The following is an 11,665-nucleotide window of genomic DNA, read 5'->3' as shown; positions in this document are numbered from 1 at the left end:
GCTGCTTCCGGTGAGACCCCCGGCTCGATAGTAGTTTTGCATCAAGCCTTGGACATATTACATAAGGCACATAGCACTCAATCATCGGGACGCCGGCTGATTGGTGCATGTACCCTTGTCTTTCGGCTATCAATGCCACCACATGATGCCTGATTAACCTTCCATCACTTTTAACGTTATTTTCACAAAATTAGTAAAATAACGTCAAAATTAGTGCAATTTTACTTTTGCCCACCCGAGGGTTCACACATATATACATTATATGCGCGCACCGCAAGCAGGGCACTGTGATTTCCAAATACATTTCTTATTATTATATTTTTTTACATAATACTATTTTCAAATAAAATAATGTAAAACCAAAAAGAAGCGAATTAGTAGATTGTTGTAAAATTATAGCAATAAAGGATTTTGAGCTAAACCTTAAGAGGTTGTTAGTCCGAATTCCGAGTTCACTCTGGCTTTTACCTCACCGTGTGTTAATCCAGTGAGTTCTACTTTTGTGGTGTCACAACAACTGTCAGGTGACATCCGGCGGTGTGATTTTCCAGGGAAACGCCCAAGTCAAACTCTTAAACTAGCGTGTGCTCGTTTAAAATAATATAGTCTAGCCAGAGTGAGACAACATGTTTCTTCAATTTAAGGAGTGCGGTGGCCTAAAAGCACAAGAGTGTCGCCGTTCTAAAAAAAATAAACTGTTGTAACAAAATGTTTACGGGTATGCTTCATGCTTCTTCGGTTAATCGGTTCGGACATCACCTAATATTATAATAACCCGTCTAAAAACTAACCGTAATACCCGTATCCATACCCGATTACCCGGCTTAAACATTTCGATTTCAACACCTACCCCCCTTTCTTCTCCAAAAACCAAAGCACTCTCTCGAATAAAATTTGTCGATTACTGAAACCTTTCTGATTATTATTATTATTATTAGTCGATGTTTCCTGCATAATTCAAACCTAATTGATGAGGTAATTTCGAATCATTCATTGACTTATATTATTATTATTATTCGCCAGTGTTAAAATAAGCCCTATATGTATTATAATTTAGGTTTAGAAGATTGTGATGAGTTAATTATGTTACTAATTAGTATATATTTGACGCAATTTGTGTTTATACTGTTATTAGTTAGTATTACATATGGTATTATTTGTTGAATGTTAGGTGTTGGTTAGGGTTTATCGATTTAATCTATTTTGCTTTATGATGAACAAATATTATGTGTTTATAAATTAGTAAGCTATCGATACACGAGGCTCAGTTACTAGAGTTGATCATGCAACATAACATTAAGGTCCGGTGCAGTTTTGGGTTACCGAAAACCAAAACTTCAGTCTGGATTGTTGAAAGTGTTTGGTTTTCCGGTTTTAGTTTTGGTTTCGGTTCGGTTTTGATTTTTCGGTTTTTGCCATTTGAGCTTGAACATTTTTGGCCGAAAATAATGAATTTAGGCATAAATAATTTTGTTATTTGTTAACTAATAGACTTTATAAATTACTTAAAATAAAAAACAAAAATTTAGAAATTCGGTTCGGTTCGGCTTTTTCGGTTCTTATTACATCGAAAACCAAAACCAAACCGTTAGTTCAGTTTTTACAAAAACATAAAACCAAACTGTCGGTTTTTGTTTCAGTTCGGTTTTTTGCACACCCCTAATTAAGGTCATTGGTGATCTCGTGAGCCAAAATTTTATAACAAGGATCTTGATAGATGCCAAACTATATTGAAAATATTTTCTGAGTTTACTAAGAAGTATGTGACTATTGATCAGTGTTGTAGAAGTCAAGTCGCTAGGCGCTAGTCGGTCGGTGGGGTATAGACTATGGATTAATCGGATTGGAATTTTTTTATATGTAACTTTCAGTTTTACATACATATACATATATATGCATGCACACACGTACGCACACATAATTATGTGTAGTTTTTAAAATAGAAAGGTTTTAACCCATCTTCGACTCACTCAGGATCTGAATCGCCGGAAATTGGCCGGAGTTAAGGACAATTAGGGCAGATTAGAGCCGTCTTTGACTGGTTAGCGATTAATGTCGCTGATCACCAAATAATTACAGCGATTAGTCCTCGATTAATCGCTAATTTTTCAAGGAAAATACTCCTTAGCAAGATAAAGGACCCCAATCAGTTTAACCGAATTCTTGTAATGACTGATACTGAGCAACTAGGTAAATTTGAAATGGGATCTTATAAAATAGAGAACGTTGTGTTTTATGTAACAGCGCCAAGAAAAGGGGCATTGCTTATAAGAATGGAGTATACATGTGTTGAACTGATTTTGAAGAATTAATATTTGTAATTGTGAATTGAGTTGAAAATTTGGAAGCCTGAATTTTGTGTAATTGACATATATCAGGTAGTTTATAATGAAAGAAAGGACTGCATCATCCCCGCTTAAACGTGTTTTGTTGAATTGTGGTGCTCAGGTAAGCTGTTAAGCGATAGCAAATTGCTTTAGAATTTTTATATATTTGTTTGTGTCTTGAAGTGCCATGAGTGAACGTGTATGAGTGCAGATTAGTTACTTTTTATTTGAACAGCTGTTAATGAGTGCATAAATGAGACTAAAGCAGTGTTTTATGTATCATTTTCAAAACTTAATAAGATTACATAATGTAACACCGACACTGGTACACATGATATAATGTAACACAAGGTTGTCACAGTCATGTGAACCCTATTAGTTATCATTTGCTCTTCAAGAATTTTTCAAATGTTACACTTCACTCTGTAGTCATTGATTATTAATATTGCACATCATCATGATCATAAGAAAAACAATCTACGTGGGAGTAAATATATGTATATATACACACTGAGTGCCAGATTCTGTATCTTTCCAAATTGCAATTTCACAAAATCCAAACTGATTCGTATAAATTTCACTGAAATGATACTTTCACATCTTGACATGGTTAACTATTTTATATACTCAAAAATCAAAATGCTATAAAGTCTCATCAGTTTATAGTTTGATGTAGTTTGTTTGACTCGAAGGTCAAGAATCAAGATGGCACCAAATATGGAAAGACAAACAAACAGAACTATTATAAGAGCTAGGTTAAGAAAATAGTCCAGTGTGATTAAACATACATAAGATGGTAATTTAAGAGGTATAATACTAAGTTAGAATGTAAGTAAGCTGGTTACAAGCATTATACATTTATACGATTATAAGAGCTAGATTAAGAAAATAGCCCAATGTAATTAAACATACATGAGATGGTAATATTGTAAGAGGTAAAATATTAAGTTGGATATGAAAGTAAGTAGGGTGCAGCTAGTTAATTGTAATTATTCAAAATTAAGACTAAATAGAAAGTGAGAAACTTTATATCAGTAGTTTAAATACTTTAAATGCTGTGTGTTCAACACTCATGCTTAGACCATGCAAACAATTGCAGGCAAAAGAATACGGGAGTTGTGTTGCAGTAAAAGTTCCTCAAGTTGAACGTGATATGTGTTTGAAAGAATTTCTTGCATTAAAGAATTGCATGCAGAGTGTGGTATTGATTGTTAAATAATACATTTGGAATTTATAACCTTTTTAAACTTATTTTTGTGTTTCTCTAACTAACACTTCCACTAAATTGCTTATCTTTCTTCTGCAGCTTAAAGGAAAGCCATAAATTTACAGCATTTTACTTAACAGATATATCAAAGCTACAGTTATATATATTTGTACTTTCATATAAAGAGGTAAAATTTATCATAGCTTAAAGATCTTTTTAATACTTTTCTGTTTCTTTTTTGTCATCAAACTGAACTCCATCCTTTTATTTTCAGTGTAATTTCTTCAGATAAAGTTTCCCTGTGATTGTAAAGTTCAAACTTTAAACCTCAAACGTTGTTAAAAAAACTGGTTTAAATGTTTGGGAATACATCCAGTTCTGGGTTTGGCGGGTCTGGTGCGCTGTCTCACGCGTACATTCAATATCCACCCTTAAAATGTAGATATGATGGATCAATTGGTTTATTTTATGATGATGGAAATAAGCTGCTAATCTCACCAACCACTGACCAGGTAACTGCTGTTTGTACAATCGGTTGTTAAACCTTGAAGATGACATACATATTTATATATTTCTAAAAGGTTAAATCTTCCTGTGCTGATGTCACAGGTTGTATCTTGGAAAGTTTCTCCTTTTACTTCTGATGTAGCTCCAACAACCGACACAATAAGCGAAGGCCCATTACTGTCTGTTCGGTATTCTTTAGATTTAAAGCTTATAGCTGTTCAAAGATCTAATCATGAGGTTCAGTTTTGGGTCAGAGAAACTGGGGAGACTTTTAGTCAAAGGTCAAAGTCCGATTCAGATAGCATATTGGGATTCTTTTGGACCGATTGCGCGATTTGTGATATCGTGTTTGTCAAGACCAGGTACTTGTTAAAAATTTTCATATTAAGTGAACGAATATTAAAGTAGAAATAAGATTTGCTTACTGTTGAGCTGGTAACGTGGTTTGACTTATTAGAGTTGACTTACAGTGGACTGGACCTTTACACTTATGTGCCAGAGCAAAAGTCACTTGCTTTGGTTGAAACAAAGAAAATGAATGTGAGTTGGTACATCTACACACATGAAAGCCGTTTGGTTCTTGCTTCAGGGATGCAATGCAAAAGCTTTACTGGTTTTCAGGTATAACCAACTATAAAACTACTTGCTTTTAAAGTGTTTTAAAAGTACCTAATAATTTCTTTCTCTTATTATCATCATTTCACTTATCTTCAAACCAGCCAAAAACTCATGAAAGATATATTGTTATTAATAAGGGTTACAGGATATTTACACCTTATAACTATTATATTCAGAAGATTAGATTTTGCACAATTTACAATGTGACTGATATAGTGTTTCAGCTTTCTTCTGCTGGTGTAATTCGGTTACCAAGGTTTGAGATGTCAATGGCAAAGTTGGATGCTAACAGTAAGCCTGTTCTTGCTGCTGAAGATGTTCATATTGTCACTGTGTAAGCTATTTCTGTTTATTGGTTTTTGACCTTTAATTTTTTTTGACTTTTTGGTACTAATGTTCTGTTGTATTTACAGTTATGGAAGGATATACTGCTTACAAGTTGATAAAGTTGCAATGCTACTGCATTCATACAGGTTTTATCGTGATGCTGTTATCCAACAGGTATTTTCTACAATGTTGAAAGCAGTTGAAATTATAGCTACTTATTCACAGTTTTTTTTTCATTAGGGTTCTCTACCTATATATTCTAGCAAGATAGCTGTCAGTGTGGTTGACAACGTTCTGCTGATTCATCAAGTGGATGCAAAAGTTATTCTGTTATACGATATATTTGCCGACTCGCGTACACCTGTATCGGCTCCACTTCCTCTTTTGATAAGGGGAGCGCCAAGTAGGACAAATGCACAAAGCTCAGAAACAACACTGACAAATAATGCAACAACTAATCTATATGGTGATGGCTGGACTTTTCTTGTCCCTGATCTTATATGTGATGTTGCCAATGGATTTTTGTGGAAAATAAGCTTAGATTTGGAGGTAGGTTTTGGTGGCTGTTTTTCTATATTATGTTCAATGCGATGGTACTATTTTTATAAAAATTATGCGTGTCTTCAAATGATTGCAGGCAATTTCTGCAAGTAACTCAGAAGTGCCAGCTGTCCTAGAGTTATTGCAGCGGAGGAAGTTAGACGCAAAGAAAGTAAGTATTTCAATGCTCCCAAAATTAGAAAAGTTAGCTTAAGGATTCGAGACAAATGAGTCAAAGCTTTCTCATAAGTGGGTTTTCAACGCATAAAAACCTCGTAAACCTTTTTTTCTTTAAATTAGTTAAACATCAAAACAAAAGAAATATAAAAAGATAAACTTGTTATTAGTGACTTTTGTGCAACTTTTTAGTAAACATCTAGTGTCAATGGGTAAAAAGTTTCCAAAAGTGTATTTTTAATGCATAAGATGCTGCCTAAATAAAATGTTTTTTTTTTCCAAAGTTAGATTACCATTTAAATTAAAAGTGGCAATGAGAGTGGGTTGGGTTGGATTTGGGTGATGGGTCAGGATGGATATGGGGTCAGGATGGATTTTTAAAATAGAGGGTTAAGATGGATATGGGTCAAGATGGGTAAAACTAACCCATCTTGACCCAAGTGAATGTTGACATACAAAGGGTTTTAAAAACCCCTCAAAAAAATATTCAAAAAAACTATTAAAAAAATAATAACTCAAAATATAAATAAAAAACGCAAAATGTAAAATAACTAAAATGTTTCCCCCATCATCCTCGTTCATTAAAAAAAAAACCATTTTGTACCGGTTCAGGTTCAAGTTTTTCAGGAGTTTTTTTCGGTTCGGTTTTGTTTTTTTTTTTTTCATTTCGGTCGGTTTCGGTATCTGCTCGGTTTCAATGATTTTGGTTTCGATTTCTCGGTTTTTTCGGTTTCAGTGTTGTTTTGTTTTAGTCAGCTTTTTCGGTTTCATTTCGTTTTTTTGTTTCGTTTCGGTTCATTTGTTTTATTTTGGTCGGCTACGTTTCAGTTTTTTTTATTTCATTTTGGTAAGCTTTTTGATTGCGTTTCGCTTTTTTTTTTGTTTCGTTTTGTCAGTTTTTCGGTTTCATTTCGGTTTTTTTGTATCGTTTTGGTCGTTTTTTCTATTTCAGTTCAGTTTCGTTTCAGTTTTTTTGTTTCGTTTGATCGGTTCGGTGTTTTTGATTCGTTTTGGTCCGGTTTTTAAATTGCATTTAGTTTTTATATATTTCCTTTTGGCCAGTTTTTCAGTTTCAATTCGGTTTTTTTGTTTCATTTCTGTCGTTTTTCTATTTCGGTTCTGTTTCGTTTCGGTTTTTTTGGTTCGCTTTGGTCGGTTCAGTGTTTTGTTTTGTTTTGGTCAGCTTTTCAGTTGCATTTCGCTTTTTTTTTGTTTCGTTTTGGTAGTTTTTCTATTTCGGTTCAGTTTCGTTTTGGTTTTTTTTTGTTTTGTTTCGGTCGATTCAGTGTTTTTGTTTTGTATTGATTTCAGCTTTTCAGTTGCATTTCGTTTTTTTTGTTTCGTTTTGGTCAGCTTTTCGGTTTCATATCGGTTTTTTTGTTTCGTTTTGGTTGTTTTTCTATTTCGATTCAGTTTTGTTTCGGTTTTATCGATTCGGTGTTTTTGTTTAGTTTTGGTTAGCTTTTCGGTTGCATTTCGTTTTTTTGTTTCGTTTTGGTCAGTTTTTCGGTTTCATTCTCGTTTTTTTTGTTTCATTTTGGTCGTTTTTCTATTTCGGTTCAGTTTCGTTTTTGTTTCGTTTTAATCGGTTCGGGGTTTTTGTTTCGTTTTGATCATTTTTTGGGTTTCGGATGAGTTTTGTTTCGCACGTGATAGTTTGGGTATTTTGAAATAGATAAATTTTGGATAACTTGGATATTTTGTTTTGACCCATTTTAACCTATAAATGAAACTCACTTGTATATTTCCAACCCATCCTGACCCACTTGAAGAATTTTGATGATCCATCCTAACCCATTTTACTTATAAAGTTTATCCATCTTGACCCAAAACAATCCATTTGGGTTGGGTTTGCCACCCTTAGTTTAAATGATATAATTCTTTATTTATGTGGCATACTTCAAAATTTCATCTTATTTTCTTACCTTTTCAGGCTAAACATTTATGTTTGGAACTAACTCGCTCTGTCATCATTGAACGAAGACCTCTCCCTATGGTTTTCCGTGCCATAGATGTATTACTCAAATCCTTTGCATATTCACTCAAAACTGGTAGTTATTTAAAGGGCGGGAATCCAGAGAAAACCACAGTTTCCAATATACCAGAAAACAGTGAATCTGGTAAATCTGTCAAAAATGAATCTGCAAGTGGAGTTGAACACAATTCTGGCTTCTCGATGTCAGACTCTGAGGATAATAATGATATTGCCAGGAACGCGAAAGCCAAATCTGTTAACATTAATTCTTCTAGTGGAAACACAGAAGAAAGTTCTAGAAGTGGAGATCAATCAGTTAACCAACCACTGAATGCTAATGCTTCTGAACTACAAGAGTCTCAACTTACTTCAGCAGCCATTCCACCCGATGAGCTGTACAGTTTTGTTTTTGCTTCGGTGGAGGAAGAGATGATTTCAGATGGTTCTTATTTGTTTGCCATTATTGTAGAGTTCATAAGAAGGTAAAACTACTTTTATCGTCTTTTACTGGTTTTAGTATGAAAGGTTATTTTCGTCAACGGGAAAGTTAACGTACAAATTAAATTAACGTGCTAACTGTGAGAATCAAGTAGTGTAATTATATATACAACATAGTGTAATTATAATGTAGTGTAATTACAGCATTGTGTAATTACACTACGATGTAATTACAAAATTACACTAGTTTAATTTGTATTTGATTCAAACCTTTTTCGTCAATTGTTTTTTTTTATAAAACTTAACAAAAAGTTAACCTTCATTTACTCCAAGGACCATTTATGCAACGTTTGGGTGAACAGTAGAGAATTACCAGTGTAATTTTGAAAAACTGGGGACTAAACATGTAATATGGACAAACCACAGGGACCATTTGTGTAATTACAAGTCTATACTTTTGCAGTGCCAACTTGGAGAAAATAAAACTCAACCCGAACATCTATGTGCTAGCAGTGCGGTTGCTTGCCAGGAATGAACGTTATCCTGAACTTGGATTGTTTATTATGAATAAGGTATGGAATTTTTATGCTTTTTAATAGTATAGTTTGTAAGTATGTGTTCTTATTTAAAACTTAAAACTATATACATATTTTGTAGATAATTAAGCCCTCGAAAGAGGTTGCACTTCAACTGCTGGAGACGGGCCGTCAAGACATCCAAACAAGGAAGTTGGGACTGGATATGATGAGACAGCTCATGCTTCATCACGACTATATCGTCTTACTTGTACAAGACGGATGTTATCTTGAAGCTTTGCGTTTTGCACGAAAAAATAAGGTTATAATTCGTGACGTATTTATTTTTCATAATTTTTTTAATCAAAAGTTACTTGGTTTGACTTCTTACCTAACTAGTGTGACCGGGCCATTATGTTTATGAATCAGGTTACTACTGTGAGGCCGTCACTGTTTCTAGAAGCAGCGTATGCGTCAAATGACCCACAACAACTAGCTGCGGTTCTGAGATTCTTTCGTGACTTCATACCGGGTTTTGCAACGACTTCAGAACACAGCACTTTCATTCGCGCGCTTGCTGATATGACGCCTTCAGTTACCGCATGAGGTTTTTTTTACCTTTTTATGAATATGTTTCACATGTAGCTGTTTTTATGGATTTCTGAAACTAAAGATTAAAGCCTATTACCCCCCCCCCCCCCCACCACCACCACCACCCCTTTTTTTTCTTTTTCCTTTTCGTAGAATCTTTTTTTATGAGTATACATAGACTTTTGTGGGTGATTTACGCATACTGTTGTGTGTAAGAAATAGATGACAAAAGAACGACCGACTGGGTTGGTTAGATTGACTGGACCTGCCAAAATGGTTTGGTTTTGATGGTTTGAAAAGTTGTATGTTCCAAAAATAAAAGATGATAATAATAATAATAATAATAATAATAATAATAATAATAATAAAGGTTGAATGCATGTTTTCAAGTTAAAAGTCGAAAACTGTTAGCCAACCCAATAAACTACCAAACAGAACCGTAAAACCGTCAGGTTCAGTAAATGGTCAATTTTACCTTGATTTTGACGGTTCAGTACTTCAGTTATAACGGTTTATAAAACCCCTAATTGCATAGTGTATGTGCACTTAAAACAGTTAAACTATGAATATAAACTTAAAAGATATTGAAAAGAGAAAGTTAAATAATGTTCTTGGTTTATAAGAAATTGTAGTGTATATTCATGATTAGTTTTATTATTATGATTGTTTTTATTAAAACTTAAAACTGTTCCAAAAAGATATGATTAGATAAATTGTTGGTGACCTACTTGAGATCATTAATTCATAAATTATAACAAAAGTCAAAATATAGAACTCAAAGCAAAAGGAGATATTATGTTGACTGAGATTAAATATATTATCTGTTTTAATATTTTATTAAAAATAGTCTAGGCAATAATTTTTTTATTATGTCAATCTTCTTCAAGTGTCCCTTGCTCCTTGATTACTTTATGTTAAGACTTTAATCTAGTCATTGTCATGAATTATCATTCATATTATATTTATGCGTTTACTTAAAACATGTTTCAATAAATTAAACCGAAAGTTATAACACATGAAATGAAGGGAGCATGATGTGGTGTGTGAGCCACACAAACACACCATGACGGATTTGCATGAGAGGCGATCCACGGGAAAGAGCTCATGCTTATGACCGATGCTAAACCGATTAATTTTCTTATCGTTGAAGTTAAATGTTTAAGTAATACATATTAATTGATCTAAATAAATAAAATAAAAGGGTGAGCGGGTTCACAAAACCATGATTCGTGAATTAGAGTCCATAAAGTAATCTAACTAATTTAAGTTGTTGATTACCCTTAATTAGATGTTCACAATTCTTTTTATTATCTAACAAAAGTTAGTTATACTACATAAATTTGAGTATGTTTATTAATCAACAATCCCACTGATTATCCTTTTGATATTTGCATCATTTCTTCAATACTTTATCTCTAATTATTGTTGAATCACATATACACTAATTCTTATTAATGTAACAAATTCTTTGTAGCTAACTAGCTACCACATTGTTTTTCCATTCACCTTCTTTTTTTCTTTTTTCTTTTGTTTATCTTTTGGTCCAGTCACATATCTTATAGTCTATTTGACCGTGTTTCAAGGCGAGTCGGGCTTGAATATGGATGAGATCAATACCGTACCATACTCATGTCGTACTTGAAAGTAACAATACCAAAAGTCATTAAAATTGGTACCCGTACTCGTGGTGCCACTTTGTTTTTTTTTAAATCTCCACTAAACTTGGTATCGGTGCCAGTACGGTACCGGCAATCAATTATCTATAACACAAAAACCATAATAACACAACCAAAGAGACCAGTTCTATGGTTTGATTGGAACTGGTGGCTTATATTTGACTGGAGCTAGAGATGAGATCTTTATATTTGACTGAAGATTGGAAGATATAAGATAATTAGGTTTTGAAAAACCCGCTTGAAACTTGAACCTTAAACAACCTAATGATAAAAAAGCAAAGATATTTAAGCCGTTAAGTCATAAGTGTTGGAAACCCAATACAATCCCTACATATTCTAAACGGATACATAATACCCATAATACCTACACCTATACCCAAGAGTACTAGACCTAAAATCAGTAAATCTGGGTACATATACTCGTATCAAATAGATGGGTACAGGTACCCATGCAAATACTGAACAAGTAACGCTAAAATCAGTATGGACGATTAACCTTCCGTCTCGGACTGACTCACCCGTAAATTACTAAATATAAAATTTTAATAATATTTATAAAAGTATATAAAACAAGTGATAAAACACCACCGAGAATAATAATAATAATAATAATAATAATAATAATAATAATAAAGTTTTACAAACTTTGATGAAACTGATACTAACTCTTGTGTATTTATCTACTTTCCTCTATTATTATATTTCAGATATTCTAGTGGTCTAAAAGTCCCTCTGAAAAAAGTACACAAAAACCAGTCAGACAACAC

At 33.3% G+C, this 11,665-nt stretch overlaps 1 protein-coding gene across 1 annotated transcript; it reads left to right on the top strand.

Annotated features, from left to right (window-relative positions):
• Positions 1–871: 871 nt before the first annotated feature.
• Positions 872–9,238, top strand: LOC143551780 (uncharacterized). Its single transcript, XM_077042141.1, has 15 exons — positions 872–975; positions 2,379–2,448; positions 3,427–3,528; positions 3,634–3,721; positions 3,809–4,046; positions 4,144–4,403; positions 4,512–4,662; positions 4,884–4,993; positions 5,073–5,160; positions 5,227–5,535; positions 5,624–5,698; positions 7,637–8,160; positions 8,580–8,688; positions 8,774–8,953; positions 9,061–9,238. Exons 5-15 carry the CDS (start codon positions 3,891–3,893, stop codon positions 9,235–9,237), a joined length of 2,139 nt encoding a protein of 712 aa, XP_076898256.1. The 5' UTR covers positions 872–975; positions 2,379–2,448; positions 3,427–3,528; positions 3,634–3,721; positions 3,809–3,890; the 3' UTR covers position 9,238.
• Positions 9,239–11,665: the final 2,427 nt, after the last annotated feature.

Source organism: Bidens hawaiensis, unplaced genomic scaffold, assembly GCF_021521415.1.
Source record: "Bidens hawaiensis isolate Kalapana, Puna unplaced genomic scaffold, B.hawaiensis_p1.1 tig00016565_1, whole genome shotgun sequence".
NCBI lineage: Eukaryota > Viridiplantae > Streptophyta > Magnoliopsida > Asterales > Asteraceae > Bidens > Bidens hawaiensis.
Note: the sequence above shows the minus strand (reverse complement) of the source record. Positions and strands in the feature narration are given on the sequence as shown.

Excerpts from the sequence above, each read along its gene's own strand:
- LOC143551780 (XM_077042141.1), top strand. The coding sequence starts at position 3,891 with ATGTTTGGGAATACATCCAGTTCTGGGTTTGGCGGGTCTGGTGCGCTG. Across the intron at positions 8,161-8,579 it reads ATTGTAGAGTTCATAAGAAG|TGCCAACTTGGAGAAAATAA; the intron begins GTAAAACTACTT and ends ATACTTTTGCAG. Across the intron at positions 8,954-9,060 it reads GTTTTGCACGAAAAAATAAG|GTTACTACTGTGAGGCCGTC; the intron begins GTTATAATTCGT and ends TTTATGAATCAG.